The sequence below is a fragment of the Tricharina praecox genome, assembly GCF_024521635.1.
Source record: "Tricharina praecox strain CBS 144465 chromosome Unknown BZA05scaffold_22, whole genome shotgun sequence".
NCBI classification, from domain to species: Eukaryota; Fungi; Ascomycota; class Pezizomycetes; order Pezizales; family Pyronemataceae; genus Tricharina; species Tricharina praecox.
The window spans coordinates 84,541-100,919 of record NW_026250424.1 but is presented as its reverse complement, the minus strand read 5'-3'; the positions used below and the strand labels follow the sequence as shown (position 1 = coordinate 100,919).

Genomic DNA, 16,379 nt, shown 5'->3' with positions numbered 1-16,379 from the left:
TCTTTCTTTTGGGATTACATTCACGACAGAAGAGGCTGCTGAGTACTCGCGTCCAGAGCCAATACGGATGGGAACCTTCGAAGACGCAATGATCTGTCAACGAAGGAGTCATGATTCGGCAGTGAGTGCTTCGCTGTGAACGTCTTGTGTTCAGCCACAGTGTGGCGACTGTGTGTGTGTAGCACATTGCCTCAACGATATCCCGCTCGACATGCACAGGAAGCACACAGTCTGTACTGTCGAACCCTAACTTCATTCTGCAGCTAAAGACATTCCAAAACCTGACTATGGTTCGCTGGCCCCAAGCTAATCAAAAACATCCGTAGCAAACCTCTCATTCCTGAGCGCGGCGAACCACTCCTCCGCCTGGTCCTCGGTCTTCTCCTCTCCCTTCCCGCGCATTCTCTCCCTATACGCTTCTTTACACACCTTCGAGACCTCTTCACCTACCCTTGCCCCACCACACACAAACACCTTCGCGCCCGCATCCCACGTCTCCATGAGCATGTCCACGTCTTTCCGCATGCGATCCTGAACATATTTACACCCCTCCGCCAACTCGGGCTCTCTCGAGAACGCATAGTGTACCTCGATAGCACCAGCCTTCTCCCACTCCTTGAGCTCGTCCGCATACAGTCTGTCCCTATCGTGGTACCTACAGCCGACAAAAAGCAGCGCGCGCGCGAGCTGCCGGCCCGCCGCAAGCTGCGTCGCTCGCTCTTGCACGAACCCGCGGAACGGCGCGAGACCCGAGCCGGCGCAGACCATTACTATCGGCGTCGTGGCGAGGTTCAGCGGCAGGTGGAAGGAGTGCGCGGAGGAGCGCACGGAGACTTGGAGGACGTTGCCCGGCGAGAGCGTGGAGAGGTAGGTGGTTGCTACGCCGATGTGGCGGTGCGGTGGGGAGGAGCTGCTGGCGGCGTCGAGGACGCTGTAGGTTAGTGTGCACTGCGACGGGTTGGTCAGCGGCGAGGAGGAGATGCTGTATTGCCGCATGCGCATCGGCGGGAGCATGCTGAGGAAGTCGCCGAGCGGGAAGAGGAGTGTGGGGTAGCGCTCGAGGAGGTCGAGTGGTGAGGTGCGCTTCAGGGTGATTTCGGCGTGGAAGGAGGTGCTGGCGAGGGCTTCGAGTGACGCCTTGATCGAGGGTTGGTCACTGTCTGCGGCGGCGGCGAGCGCGAGCACGTTTTTCTTGGTCGCGGGCTGGGAGAGCTCCACGTAGGTGGCGAGGATGTCGTGCGCTGAGATCTCGCTGTCGGTGGGCAGGACGGTGGGCGCGGTGGACGAGATGTGCAGGTGTGCGTCCCATGGCAGCTGGAAGCGCTTCATCACGCGGTTGATGGTCTCCCGAGGGTTGACGGGGAGGATGGCAAGGTAGTCTCCTGCGCGGTAGGGCATGTCGCTCGGGAGTTCAATCTCGAGGTGACGTTTCTCTGGCTCTCCTGGAGCGGTGAGGCAGTGTGCAGCGGTCACTCGAGCTTCCCGCACATCCATACGCAGGTTAGATGAGCGTTTCTTAAACGAAATCTCGACCAAGACAGTCGACGTAGTAGCCTCGTCAGTTGCCACAGGCTTTCCACCGAAGCGTTCCGTGACCGTCGGCCAGAGCTGTGCATCTTCCCAATTGTCGAACTCGGTGAAGATGTCCCCCTGGGACGCATCGGCCTCTCCCTTCGGGGTGACCCTGGTGGCGCCGCGAGCGAGCAGCAGCTCGTCGACCAGCGTCGGGATGCGCTGGTACGTCGACCTCCAGTCGCGGTGGCCACACCCAAACACGGCGAAACTCGTCCCCGCCGCTTCATCCCCGGTAAGGGACTGCAGCCATTCCATGAAGTGTGTCGCGTTATCCGGCGGCTGCCCCTCGTACGATGCGGTGATGAACACAACAGGCCGGTCCTTCGGCAGCTTCCCGTTCGCGGAATCCATAGTTGCTATCGCTGCATCAAAGCCGTGCGAAGCGGCGCTGGTCGAAAGCCGTTGCGCCAGTGCTTCGCACGTGCCCGTGTTGGAGCCGTAGAAGATCGACATTGGTTTTCGCGCCGGCTTGTCCTTGTCTGCTGCCGCTGCCGCTGCCTTCTCCTCCCCGGGCTTCGCGATTCCCTCTGTCGTCGCTGTGGCGCTGCTGCCGGCCATGGTTCTTTCGAGCTTGGTGGCGTCGATGCCGTCGCGAAGGGTCGCGCGCATATAGAAGTCTTTTGGCTTGATAGTGAGTGTCTGCTTCAGCTGCAGCTTGTAGTTAGGATCGTCGAGGGCGAAGTTGAAGTGCTGCAGGAGCAGGGCCACTACTAGTAGGGACTCCTGCCACGCAAAGGGCCGGCCGATGCAGCCGCGCATGCCGTTTCCGAACGGCTTCCAGGCGGCCGCGGGGAGTTTTTCGAATTCTTCGTCGAGCATCTGCTACCTGTTAGTGATGTGATGGCGCAGTCTACTGCAGGGGAGCAGTGGGAGATGTATACCCTTTCTGGCTTGAACACATCCGCGTCTTCGCCGTACACCTTCGGATCACGGTGGATATTCGGCAGCACGGCAATGATGGCTTGTCCCTTTTCGAGGGCATATCTGCCGTTTCCGAGAGTCGCCGAGTCTTGGTCCTGATTGGAATTCAGGGTCGTAGAGAATAGTGGAGCGGTGGGGTTCAATCGCAGAGTTTCACGGAGGACCGCTGAGATGTATTTCAACTTTGGCAGGTGATCGGCTGTGATCGGGCCTTTTCCGCAGACGTCGTCGACTTCCTTCTGTGCGGCCCTGTAGGCCGAGCTGTGCTGCAGGAGGTTGCAGAAGACGAAGGATAATAGCCCTGATGTGGTTTCGTGGCCGGCAATCAGGAAAGTGATCCTGCGAGTCGCCGTCAGCATGGTGATGACACCGAGAGATGTGAAGGGGCATGGATTACATTTGGCTATAAATCAACTCATCTTCCAGCCCCTCGCCCGTCTTCGGATCTCTTCCGTTTATCATAGCATTCAGCAGGTCCTTCTTCTGCGTTGGATTCTCCCTCCTCGTCTTGACGACGCCACTGGCCACATCGCGCATCAGCTTCACATCGGCGGCGTACTTTTGGTTCGTCCCGCGCATGAGAAAGCTCGCCAGCTTGGGCCGGTTCGCTCTCCGTCCGGACTCGACGAGGTAGTCGACCATGGCGTCGACGAACGGGTGCATATCGCTGGTGTAGAACGAGTTGAACCGGTAGCCCATGGTGCACAGCGATAGCGTGTCCAGCGTCAGCCGCGTGAAGTCGTCCGTCGCCAGAATGCGGTGCTCGGGGCCGTACCGCGCCCACTTCATAACCATCTGCGAGGCAATATCGTGCATATCTACACCCTGCAATAAGCTTCCGTTCCCCCGTCCACAGCTTACGGGGACAACAACAAACCATCAAACATCTCCCTGATAGCCAGCGGGCCAAACGCGGGCATGAGGATCCTATGAGCGATACCCCACTCCTTCTCGTCTGTGTGGGCAGTGAACAATCCTGCGCCCACGCCGCTTCGCAGCTGCTCCAGCGCGCCGGTCACGATCTTGCCGAAGCGCTTCTCGTCGCACACCTCCTCCAGCAGCTCGACGGAGTTGATGAAGACCCGCTTCGGCCCGCCGCCGAGCTGCAGTGAGAATACCGGCCCGTACGTGTCCGCCAGCCGCATGAACGTCGTCAATGGCACCTCTGGGTCGAGGTCCGTGAGGTTCCCGAGGATGGGGAGCCCGGGCGGCCCCGGGATCGGCGAGGGCGTGGGTACCGTCTTCGACGGGGTTGAGTGAACGGAGTTGTCGCGGCTGGAGACATCCTCGGTCTCGAGGTTGGCGAGCTTGTTGGTCAGTTCGTCCATTTGCGTTGGGGTTCTTTCCTCTCTTCGTGGTTTGTTGGGTTTCCGTATTGTTGAGGTATGATATCTACAGTACAGCTATTGGGCCGAGTAATGGGGGGATATATACTCTCGTCCGCACGACTGCAGATGCCATCCGTCACCTCCTGAGTCCTCCTATCACCAACCCTACCGTCAGATCAGATGTCAAGTTTCGCTGCTCTTGCCTCGGCCTCTGCAGTGCAGTGCACTGCACTGCGATGCGTGCCGAAAGGAGTCAACGATCGTTGGGACACGAGTGGCTGTGACGTACTGCCGTTCTTCCCTCCCTAGTTACGCACGCGGAGATCTGTACGGGATCGGGTCGGGCTCAGGGATTAGGTGTCACTTCATGTTTTATGTATCCCCTTCTTTGCATTCGACCTTATTGGACCATGGCAGTGACATCGCCTCATCCGTCTCTGCCGCTGTCCCGACCACAGGCCGCAGATTCGGTCTCCGCCCGGCCCTCTCTCTCTATCGCTGCTCGCACCGACGAAAGGAATAAAAGGCCCAAATTGGCCTTTGCTACCGTACTCTACTCTACTCTACTCTATCCGGCGGAATTGTCCGGAGTTTCACAGCTGTGTCACCTCGAGCCCCCGGTCCCCGGAGTTTTGAGGGGAAACAGGAAATTCCATCTGATCCCGGCTGGTTGGCGCCGTTACACACGGTGCGACAGGGCAGGGGGAGGGGGTGGAAACTCCGTGGCCCCGCCCCCCTGCGGCCCCCCGTTCGGGCCGGATGTGATGCCAGGATTGGGATTGGGATTGGGATGGACATGGGGAATCGGGATGGGGATGGGGATGGGGATGGGTTTGCCGTTCGAGATAGAGGTTGTACTGCGTGGCACTGCGTGGTACAGTACTACCGGCGGCCGCGAGAGTGGCAACTCCGAGCGCGTGGGTGCGGTGGTCATCCATAACCATCTGTGCATAGTAGAGTAGGTAGAGTAGAGTACGGCGATCAGAATATCGATGTCTTCATCGTGACATCTCACACTGCGAGTCGCGGCACCGTGCTGGCGGAAGCAATCCGCTACGGTAGTCAGGCGATTACGGTACTACAGCCTCAGTCTGAGCGACCTGTTCAAAAATATCGGTATGAGGCCTCAAGATCACTGCGACCGACTGCTACATACTCGTTGCTGTGACGACAGTGTCAGACGGACATGGCCGGCTGCGAGGCGTGTAGGATGACTATGGTATCGCTCTCGGGCTCCGGATCGGTGGGTTTCTCCGGTTGGCTAGCCGCTCGAGGGCGCGATGGCTTTCCCAGGGCTGACAGCTGCAGCCTGCGGGCAAGAAGGAGCCCGACCCACGAGGAATGAGGAATGAGGCCGGCCAATACAGAAGCGCTGTAGGCAGGGTACTAAGATGAAATGTAAACTGTCGTCCCGAGTCTACTGCTGCTGCGGCGGCGCCCCCCGGCCTCCACCCTCTAGAGAACTGTAGAGGGTAATACATCCCGGTCGTTCCACCTCCGGCCGGGTCCCGAGGCACCGAGAAATAACTTACAAGATGTATGTACCCACGGGGCTGGGTAAGCTGAGTGCAAAATCGGTCTCGTACCTTGTATGTACCCGCCAAACACAAGCCATACCGGTATGTAGAGTAGGTGCCCGTGAGGATCCCGAAACCGAAGTGGCGGGATCTAAGACAGTCAAGACTCAAGCCGGGAATATAAAAGCGGTAGAGATATCCCCAAAGGCATCGAAGTCTCTTGGTATCATTGGAAGGTGGGTGGAGACTGAGTCACCGCGCGGAATCGAGCTACATCGAGACAGAAGACGAGATGGCTTTTGAACATTACCGTGGCGGGTATGATGAGGACGGACTCAACGCCTGATCCTCAGTACCACCTGCTCCCACCTGACCGCTGGGCTCTCTTCTCCCCCTTATTCCTCTCTCGTTCCCTAGGACTACGTGGGTGCATCGTCGGCTCCTCTGCAGCCTCAAGAGTCAATTCAAGATCTTGCCGAGTACTCCTCGCTACAGTCAAAATTCAAACGCCTGAAGTCCAATCGAACAGGTATGTAGATACTAGAGAAAACCGAAGCGGAATCGACGTGTAAATGAACGAAAGAGGCCGATTCTTCCATGGCTCGAGTCTCAACAATTGGTGCCACCACTCATGCCCTCCCCCGAACAGAAGAAGGAAATGACGAATCACAGTGCACAGCACAAGCAATACTCTCCCTTCCATGACCGGCCCCGGGCAGTGAGCACACATCGAAGCCCATCCCTGGTCCGGTAGACTGTTTCATAAACAGGAGTTTCTGGCGGTAATCCATACTTCTAAGTTCTCCCCGCCAAGGGTTTCGCCTCGAGAAACAAAAGTCTCGCCGAGGAGTATTGATCGATATCTCTATTACAATTACCACGCAATAGTGGTTGGAGTGAAGACGTTTCCCCCGCCGCCGTGTTTGACGATCTCGAGCGTAGACGTAGAGTACATACCGGGATTGCCCCCACGCGTCTTTCGCTTGCGCAAGGCGCGCAAGGCACAAGGCGCCCGCGGATGCCGATCGATGAGGTGACAGAGCTGGAGACGAGTGCCACGCAGTCAGTCTTCTCTGCATATCATAGAGTACATAGTGTAGTGCTTGCAGGGTTTTGGGCACACGTGAGCATGATATAAAATTGTAGACACTGACATAGTTTTAGTTCGTACTCGTCGAATGCATATAGTGTCACTCGTACAACGAGCGAGCTCTCATGAGTCACGCGTAAGTAAAATACCAGGTCAAAAGTTTTCGTACACCTCCCCAAAAGCGCCACCACCCCACAGACATATATCTCTATAACACAACAACCACACTTAAGAGAGTACCAATAATTGGCATATATCATGAATATATACTAATAAAGCTTCAATAAGATTTTCAGCTCGCCAGGAGGATTATTTTATGCGAAATAGGGTGGCTTAGCGGATTTCCCTTTCACCGATGCAGGTCATTTCCCGCCATAGATACAGCAACCATAAGGTGGTATAAAAATATGTGGGCTATCAGAAAGTCTTCTAAATCAAGTTGAGAACCTCGATTGAAATCGGCACATAATTCTAACTGGTGGTGGTCGAGTAATGCCGTATGGGAGAGAAGTTGGTGTTGAAACTGGTTGTCACGCAATCATTTTGTATGGGGGCCCCATGCAAAATCCGAAATCACTCTCCAACCCGTGCACAACACCGCACCATGCGCCACCGATCCGAAGCAAACCCCGTCAGACTTCTTATATGTGATGCAACTTGCGATATTAAAGCTTTTATGAAAGACTCGATTTTTTTCCGCCACGTGAAGGGTGGGTCTTGGTTACTTAAAAATGGGCATTTTTGGTGTAAAACGGCCATCGTACGAAAACTTTTGACCTAGTACTTTATTTAATTGTCCGTCCTTCCCATCCTTCTCTCCCATCATCTCTCCACTATCTCTCCACCATCTACTCCACCATCTACTCCACCATCTTATCTCATCTCACGACCTCAACACCCGCGACCGACAAAATATCCACTCTTCTACAATTTTCGAATTCAAATCGGACCAACTCGCCCACTCCAACAGTAAGCCACCCGATCGATAAACCTTCTTCTCTAATTATGTTAACACACCTGGAAAATCAAGAGACAATGGCGCCCAGAACCAGAAGCGCCTCACGGCCGCGAAGAAGCACCCGAATCGCCGCGAAGGCCACCCCCAAGGCGGCAGCTGAAGACAGTGCAAGCCCTTACTGCACCATATCTGAAACGAATTGGAAGCCAATCGAATGACTAGTGCAGGTGGTGCTCCAAAGTACCTGGAGCCTCCCAATCACGCGAAAATCTGTTCAAAGTGTGTACCGCATGGCTGGCGGGAGCAACAGAAAGCAACTATGGAAAGTAGTCCGGCTACATACAAACAAAGCGTGGACGAGAGCGTTTTCGAATCGCAGATTTATTTGCGGATGGGAGGTGCACAGCAGCAGTTCTGGAATTTCTGGAGGCGGCCGATGTGGGAAGAAGGGCCAGGGAGAAAAAATGGGAAGGAAGAGGAGATGAATCTGCCTCTGGGGAGGAAGACGAACCGAAACGTTGGGAGGAGGAGGTGGGAGGAGTTGAGGAGGATGGTGGGGAGGAGTGGTAACCACCGATGGGGCCAGTAGGGCAATAGGGAGAGCCGCATAGCTAGTCTCGCGGACGGAGTAGGGTTGGTTGTGTAGTTGGTGTTCGCCGTAGTCTACAAAGGCTCATAGATGCGAAATAAAATTGATGACCCCCCCCCCCCCCCCTTCCTGCTCCAGCCTTCATCCCCGGCACCACCAGGTACACCTACCATCTCCGCGCCGAAAACGCATTCATCTCCACGCTCAAGTCAAGCCTGGTGGTGTGCCGTGGTGTGCCTTGGTGTGCCCGGAGGCGTCCGGTAAACTGCAACGCTACGCGTTCCGAAACGAGGTTTCCGTCGGGGTGAGATGCCCGGTATCAAGATGCACATTGAGGTCCCGGACACCTTGGGCATTCTCGGTTGGCCCGAGGAGCTGAGGTGTCGCGCCCCCCCCAGGGGGCTGGGAGGGTTACGTGGGGGAGTGGGAGAGGAGAGGGCGCGCAGCCTCGCTGCTTCGCTGCTTTGCGAGGTTACGACGACGATTAAGTGACGGTACGGCGTTGTGGCAGAACGGCGTTGTGGCGGAACGGGAGGAGGGTGCGATGGGGGAGATGTTGGCTGGCTGGCTGGTGATGCAGTGTCCTGTCCTGTCTTCAGCTGGCGGGATCTTGAGGCCTGCCGGACCCTCTTCGTTACGAGCGGTGGGGTCAACATCGGAAGTTCTATGTCGGCCGGAACCAGCAACCTTCACGGTGGTGTAGCACTGAAACATTATATATCACTCGCTCTTTAACAGCACATGTAAATTTGCGGACCCTAAAAATTATTCCATACGCCACACGCCAGACGGCTCAATTTTGTGACTGACTCGTCACTTGATCTCCCTTTGAAGTAAGTAACCATATCACATGTGCCCACACAATCGAAATATTCCAACAATCGCTTCTCTAAACGGCACCGGGCGCAGCCACAATGAGTCGGCCGACGATCGTTGCCGCACCACGTTGCCAGCCTAATGCCTCGGCAACCACCAACGCAGCTGCTGCGAGACGGCCTCTACGCCCGATCCAGAGCACGACCGAATCTCTCAACGATTTGATACGACAATCCAATCCGTAGACTGCAGAGTTCCGAGTGACCTGCGGTGAATCCGCAACACGGCTGTCTACATACCTATTCCCACAGGCCAACGGGAAAGAGAGCCCGACACCAGGAGCGGTCTAGAGTATAACAAGTATGTAGCAGTGATGTGATTGCTGGGCAATCGTATCGGGCTTAGTTACCACGTAGTAGTCCTGGCTGCTCCCACCGCACCGAATGCTTACATACTCGAACACCACAAAGCCAGAGACTGGAGTGATTGGTCATGCTGAGGCGTCCCCCGCTCCCCGAACGTGGGCTTCACGCTTCCGGGCCGAGGCGGGTGGGCTAACGTCCACGGCTGGATATCCGCTGGTGAAGAACATGGTATATACATACCTGCTACAGTAGTACGGTAGGTAGAGCATCATCGCGCAGCACCACGGCTTTATCTAGCGCAAAAGGGACTGTTGTTTCACGAGCGGCTATGTACCTGGTTTCCGAGCACAGTAAAGAAACTTATCAAAGTATGTACATAGACCCGGCGATCGCAGACGAGCGGCTGGTGGGTGTTTCACGACCGAGGTATTGTGAAGCACTCGGACATAACTACCGTGGTGATGTCGACACGTACCTACATTGTAGGAGTGTACGGTACTTATCCGCGAGCATACAATCTAGTACGGTCCGGCAGCGGGGTGTGATCGAAAACGCTGGTGCCAGTGCAGTGCTCGGCGTGGGCGGCTACCTACCTCATACTATAGATACAATGTTCAATGTTGTTCTCAGGCGACATTCCCGCAGTCGTTGGTGCACAAGCATTCATTCGCTGAATCGGTGGTGGAGCGTGGTACAAAGCCATCGCGACGCCCTAGGTAGAGTAGCTATGATACCTACCATACACAGCACACCAACCATCGTGCCATCGTACCATCGCCATCGCCATCGAGCCCGCCCGCATGTGCCGGATTACAGTTGTACTGCACGCAGCACGCAGCACGCAAGGAACCGAGCGAGCGAGCGCGCACCCACTGTGTACCCAGTGCCCAGTGCCCAGTGCCCAGTGCCCAGCCAATTCCGCCAGCCGACGCGGATCCGGGCGCCGCATCATACCTACATCCTACCTACATACCCGCCGAAACGCTCTCCGCTCTCCGCTCTCCGCTCTCCGTGGGTCCGTTACTCCGCGGCTTCGGCGCGGCACGGCACCGTAAAAACCCGGGCCCGCCCCGTGCTTTAGAGTATCTAATAACCATGCGTCATTCGGAAGCCGGACCGCGGCCGGTGGATGGTGGATGGTCGACGATGGATGATGGACGATGGATGATGGATGATGGATGATGGATGATTATTCATGCTTTGTCGTCGCCGCGCTTGGCGTGCGTCACTAGTTATAGTGCTGCGTAGTCCGGGGTGACTTTCGGGCGGGATTGCGAGGGGGGCGATATGGCGAGTCTGCAAGGGCAGCGGTACGGTACGAACTAGAGTAGCAGGCAAGGAGGAGGGAGGGACCCTTCCTTCCTTCCTTCCTTCCTTGTCTGTCCAATTGTACCGTTCTACTGTGCTAGTTACATATAGCAGTTTGGCAGGCGTAAAGTATAAGCATAGCGCGAAAAAAAAGTGGGGGGAAGGGGCGACAATTGTAAGCACTAATAATTAAGGCTCGAAGTTGAAAGAGCACGCGTAGAGTGACAGGTCATGATGGCGTGTGGCTTTGTCGACTGAGGACTCTCGAGTGGAGAGAGGTGGTGCTTTGAATTCTTGGTTCACCATGCCCATCCACCATGCCCATCAACCATGTCGCCCTCAATTCGATGCCCATCACCACTCGACCACTCGACCATGTTACCGCCCGCCACCACCAATGAGTCAATGACCATTACCACCATTATTATGCCTCTAGCGAATGGCGTACACCACTCCGAGTCCACTCCAGTGCATCAGGACCAAACTTGAATACCGCAATACCGTATGTATGTACCGAATCGCAGACCATGATCCATCCGCCCGGCTTTATTCACCGGGAAATCTTCTCGAAACCCGGCTTCGCCCACTGCCAGGTAGTTATCACTCTGCTATATGTCGGACACCAGTACATATCTCTGCGCAGCGAACGGATGACGATCCGAATACTTACCTACCACGGAGCGCTGCTCTGCGGAGCCTCAAAGCGCCACAGCGAATACGAGTGTGTATGTAGATAGGGGCACTTTGGACTTGGATTTTTAAACTTTCGGCCGAAGCCGAAGGGAGTAAGCAAGCCGGCGGATGTCAGTATTATACATATACATATTGCATAGAGTAGAGTACTAGTACCGGCAGTGAGCGATCACACACACACACGCACACACACACACGTCAACTTCCTCCCAAAAATGGGCTTCGGAGATGAAGGCTCATATTCCTATATGCATAATACATATGAGGTATGTAGAGTACGGTATGGATCTTTACCGACGAACTCCCTACTCTGGAGTAGAGTAGAGGTAGCTCGCCCTCGCCCCGGCCATCAGCCCGCCCGCGAAGCGAAACGGGTGTCTACATACCGCATGGTGTTTACCTGTCTCTATAGATACTAGGTTTGGAACCGGGCAATCGGAAAAGGATAGGGTGGATAGGGTGTTTCGGAAGTCTGTTCAAGCCTCATAGATACTCCACATATATGCGATTATGCTATCCGTACATATATCCGGGCGTGTAAGATGTGTGCACGCATAATACTGCTCTATATACCTACTATCATACACACATGGAGTACGCAGTGTTCCCCGACCTACCTACCGACCGACCGACTGGCCAGCCCGCCGTCGCTTGTCGGTTCGGTGGCTGATTACTTCTGTTGGAGACTGGATGTTGGGGGCTGGAGGCTGGAGCTGACGAAACAGAAAGAGAAACAGAAACAGAAACATAAACAGCGCCTCGAGCTTTCTGCGCGGAGCTTTCTACGCTGATATCATACGCGTGTGCGTGTGCATATCTACCTGCGATTACATATCTGGAGGTGGCTGCCCCTGCTGTAGTTACCACTGCCATAAACACTGGCATAAAAACAGCGCAGCTGACCGGCTGACTAAGTGGCTTGAATTCAACCGATCGAGAGTTCGAAACAGCCAGCCAGCCAGCCAGCCAGCCAGGTCAGCCAGTCCAGCTGTTTGTCTGGGCCATTCTACGGTCGATTCTGGGAATCTGGGGGCTGTGGGGGTGTTTCTGCGCATGCAATTACAAACGTGACACCGGCAGTTGCGTTGCGATGTACCTATACAACCTATACAACCTATACTATACATACTCTAGTTATATCGCGGCAATAACTAGATATGATAAGTTTTCGCCACCCGCGATGCGTAGACACGATCTACACTTTTTCTTTCGAAACGGCATGTTTCGCTGCGCATTGGGGGGCATTGGGGAGGGGGAGGGGGAGGGGCGGGGAAGCGACGGGAAGCGATGGGATGTGGAAGGAAGGTTTGAGGCGAGAGGTGCCGGCTGAACTTTGAAGGGTAGGTACTCTACTATAGAGTAAGGGTCCAATAACCCAATTGCATGATCGGACGACGACGATGACGGCGGCGGCGAGGCAAAGGTGGAGGCGTAGGAGAAGAAGGAGAAGGAGAAGCGGAGGCGAAGAAGAAGGAATTATATCGCGCGGATCCTGCTTGTGATTGCTGCTTGTGGTTGCTGGATGTGGATATGTGGATATGTGGATATATCCGTACCGATGTGTCTTCTTCTTCTTCTTCTTCTTCTTCTTCTTCTTCTTCTTCTTCTTCTTCTTCTTCTTCTTCCTTGGAGTCAGACTCCAGTTTCCAGTTTGCTTTTTGAAGAAGAAGGAAGGAAAGTGATAGACATCGGACAGGAGGACGAGGACGAGGACGAGGAGGCGACGAGCTGAACGATCGAGTTTCTTTCGAGTTTCTTTCCTTCTTCTTCTTGTTTTTCATCTTTCGTTCCGAATCTCACCTTGCAGCAGAAGCAGCAGCAGCTCATGAAAAGGGCCCGTGTATGAACTCTACATACATCCTGCATACGATCGATTCTCGCACGCTCTCAGGATCGCGGCCATCGTCCTGGCCATCTCAACCATCGTCTCGTCTCGTCTCGGCGATGAACATCATTGCTTCGCCTCCACCACGCAGGGCGTGTGCGTTCAGCTTCAGCCTTCTAGGTACAGAGCTTCGATCGCCGGCCATGGAGTGCTTCGCCTCCACCACATCCACTCCACCACTCCACCACGCGGGGCGTCTAGGTAGTAGGTAGCCAGGTTAATAGCCGGTCTTTTAGGTTCATTCGGCAGCTTGCGTACTCTATCAAGGTGCTTCCGCGTGTATGTGCGACATTTGATCGATCGCCAAGAGACGGGCACGCATGTGTGGGTAGAGTGCGGTAGGCATGCGGTAAACCTGGATAAGCGTGTGCTCTGTGCCATGGCGGCAGAGTGCGCACCGTGTAACTGTAACCATCACCGGTGGGTGAGTGGGCCACACACTCCTCGGAGATGGAGATGGAGATGGAGGAGGCGGAGACGAAGGCTAGGTACATAGGTGCTGTATATACTTGATATGGCTCGCCTTCTCCGCATTGTCGGGGACTCTGGGGGCCAGCAGCACGTACTCTAGGTACATAACCAAGTATCGGAAGAGTACCTATCTCGGAAGAGTATCCGTCAAAGCGGCCCGCGGCCGTATGTACCGGTTGGTTGTGTGGGCAGGTGTTCGAGCGGGGATGTGATGATGATGATGCTGATGCTCAGACGCAGAGTGTGATTGGATCCCGAATCCCATCACTTCAACGTCGGCGATGGCGATGGCTTTTGACTCTCAACTACCGCAGTCCGTGCGGTAGAGGTACTCTACCTATTTGGAAAGTACCTGGGGCTTGATCCGGATGAACCTGAACCTCCTCGCCTCGCCCCGAAGCCTGAAGGAAACCCGGGGTAAAGTATAGTAAACATCGGCGCGGCAAGTGGACATGTCTTTGCCCACCCCGCCCCGCCCGCACTTCGGCTGCTTGTGCTTGTTAGCTTGCGTGCGAACCGAACCGGGGAGGCGAATGTCTTCGTTGAGTGGCTCTTGAGCTTAACGGGGCCGTCTTCGTCCCCGGCCGTCGAAAGAAGCTCCTCCGCACGGGCTTCCTCGTGTAACTCTGCAAGATTTCCGATGGAGGAGTCGGTTACTCTGGTACCATGCCTTCATATCGTATGCACACCCCTTTCCTTTCCTGCGGGAATTCCTCAGGGAATCAGGGGGGAAGGGTCTGAGCAGAGCAGTGCTGCAGTGCTACCTGCCATTCTACCATTGCACTGCTGCAATTCTGTGGCTGAAATCCGTGACACCCTCCCTCCCTCCCTCCCTCCCTTACACCTTCGTCGATGTCATAGAGTAGTAGAGAAAGGTGGCCCGTGTAGGTAGAGTAGTTTATCTTGTATCTATCAGTCTCTCTTGTTGAGACTCGACCTCATACGATGCTTAAACACGACACGACCGACTCTGGCCTAGTTGTTTACATATCATGATTAGTTCATCTGTGAATTATTCCGATTCGAAAGGGTGAGCAACAAGAACAGATTGTGATTCGCCGGTCTTCATGGATTAGTATATAGAGAGGACGGACAGTACTCGGAGACGGGTCCCGAATGCCCAGACGCGCTAGGAGAGGAGTTTAGGGATAATTGTTTTTTCTTTCGTTGTTTCTTTTTTTGATGGGTTTTCTTTTTTCCCGACAAATAAAGTTAGAGCTTCAACGCGCAAAGCTGACTAACCTGAGTCACAGAACACTCACGCTAGGCCTTTATATGTTGCGCTAGACCGTTTCCAAGCAAGCGCTAGGCCGCCAATCTCTTGGCATTCGACTTGGACCCGTCTCCGAGTACTGTCCGTCCTCTCTAGTGAGTGTGTGGGTGTGTGGGGGCCCTATCCTGGCTCCGCTTCGGCTTGGCCGGGGGTGGGGGAGCACGACCTGCGATTAGAAAGACCCGGGCCCGGTGTTAAGGGTGGTGGGTGGTGGGAGGGGTGGATGGCATGCAAGATCGGATTTATTTGTTTCTGGACTGCGACCGCAGAGCGCAGAGCGAACCGCAGACCGCAGACCGCAGACCGCAGACCGCAGACCGCAGACCGCAGACCGCAGACCGCAGACCGCAGAGCGAACCGCAGACCGCGCATACATCCATAGAATCTGGATTCCACATATGCTGTGTATGATAGAAGTGCCCTGCTGGGGCTGCGGGTCCGACGAAAGTGCAAGATCCGCCCTGGGCTGCGGCTTTCTCCGAAGGCGCAAACATCAAAGTCTTCACACCACCACCATGAGGAGAGTGGAGAGCATCCGAGATTGCTCCTCTAATTGACTAGCCCCATGATGGTCCAGGCATAGTTGTGGTTCGCTGCAACCAAGACACCCGGAGACGGGTTTAAGTTCCAGGTGGACTTTGCACCACGGTGCTCACCTACATGGAGTACGAACGCACGGCCAACGAGCGAGATGGATGTCTCTCTTCTGGCTGGCTTCCTGGCTTCCTGGCTGCCTTGGCTCGATGCGGTACTGGCTACGCCATGCAGAATTCGACTGCACTCCATCTACTCTGTTTTGGTGGCCGGCCGGTTCGTTCTGTGGACTTTGGACGATGGAGGTGGTTCGTGTGGTTCGTGTGGTTCAGGCGGTTCAGGTGGTTCGCCCCCCCGTGTTGGGTCTGTTTGGCGATCCGTCCGTCCGTCTAGAGCACTTGGTTGTCCCCTTCGTATTTGTGTGAGTGTTACCGGACGGGAAGGGCGAGGGGGCGCGCGCGGGGAGGAGAACTCTCCGCCGTTCCAGTGGTGGGGAGGGAGGGATCGCTCGCTCATCCATGACAGCCACCACTCCACCCCCGAATTACATGCTCTGGGTGCTGCATTGCACTCCATCATCAGGGTAGGGCGACGAACGGCGGGTACATAGCAGAATAGTTACTCGCTCGCTGCTGCTGCGAAGGAAAAGCCACAATCCTGGGGATGACATCCGGTTTTGCGGACCGTGCATAGAAAGTAGAGTGCTCTGCCGTAGTGAACGAATATCGATCGAGGTGGCGGGACGATCACGGAAAACCTCTCTTTCTTCTCTTCTCCTTCTGTCTCTCCAGCCAGCCAGCAACACACCACACATAGATCACACACACCCACACGCGCCTCCCATCCTCCATACTATACACAGCATACCAAGCATCTTCACACGTCTGCGGTTACATACTACACACTTACTGCCCCGAGAAAGGAACTCCTCGAGTAACCCGGATCGACTGTCCACCACCACCACCACCACCACCCCCCAGCACCACCGCACGGCACTACAACACACGGCTCCTGCTGCACCCCGTCTGACAACCCCTCCGACACTCCGTCTCGCCT

The 16,379-nt window shown here is 55.4% G+C and overlaps 3 protein-coding genes across 3 annotated transcripts; 1 reads left to right on the top strand and 2 right to left on the bottom strand.

The window, feature by feature from the left end:
- Positions 1-245: 245 nt before the first annotated feature.
- On the bottom strand, positions 246-3,970 carry BZA05DRAFT_431155 (fatty acid hydroxylase). Its single transcript, XM_051486176.1, has 4 exons — positions 3,374-3,970; positions 2,894-3,314; positions 2,457-2,835; positions 246-2,394 (listed from the first exon to the last, which is right to left on the bottom strand). The coding sequence occupies exons 1-4, from the start codon at positions 3,822-3,824 to the stop codon at positions 307-309; spliced, it is 3,339 nt and encodes a 1,112-aa protein (XP_051337041.1). The 5' UTR covers positions 3,825-3,970; the 3' UTR covers positions 246-306.
- A 7,495-nt stretch (positions 3,971-11,465) lies between these two features.
- On the bottom strand, positions 11,466-13,255 carry BZA05DRAFT_437975 (uncharacterized protein; the record flags this gene model as incomplete). The annotated part of the gene is made up of 5 exons (XM_051486472.1): positions 13,018-13,255; positions 12,717-12,888; positions 12,290-12,311; positions 11,782-11,873; positions 11,466-11,538 (listed from the first exon to the last, which is right to left on the bottom strand). The coding sequence occupies exons 1-5, from the start codon at positions 13,082-13,084 to the stop codon at positions 11,466-11,468; spliced, it is 426 nt and encodes a 141-aa protein (XP_051337040.1). The 5' UTR covers positions 13,085-13,255.
- Positions 13,256-15,194: 1,939 nt separating this feature from the next.
- BZA05DRAFT_405601 (uncharacterized protein) lies at positions 15,195-16,357 on the top strand. The gene has a single exon (XM_051484415.1). The coding sequence runs from the start codon at positions 15,481-15,483 to the stop codon at positions 15,931-15,933; it is 453 nt and encodes a 150-aa protein (XP_051337039.1). The 5' UTR covers positions 15,195-15,480; the 3' UTR covers positions 15,934-16,357.
- The last annotated feature ends 22 nt before the right edge of the window (positions 16,358-16,379 follow it).

Excerpts from the sequence above, each read along its gene's own strand:
- BZA05DRAFT_431155 (XM_051486176.1), bottom strand. The coding sequence starts at position 3,824 with ATGGACGAACTGACCAACAAGCTCGCCAACCTCGAGACCGAGGATGTC. Across the intron at positions 3,315-3,373 it reads TATCAGGGAGATGTTTGATG|ATATGCACGATATTGCCTCG; the intron begins GTTTGTTGTTGT and ends TGCAGGGTGTAG. Across the intron at positions 2,836-2,893 it reads GAGTTGATTTATAGCCAAAT|GATCACTTTCCTGATTGCCG; the intron begins GTAATCCATGCC and ends GGCGACTCGCAG.
- BZA05DRAFT_405601 (XM_051484415.1), top strand. The coding sequence starts at position 15,481 with ATGGATGTCTCTCTTCTGGCTGGCTTCCTGGCTTCCTGGCTGCCTTGG.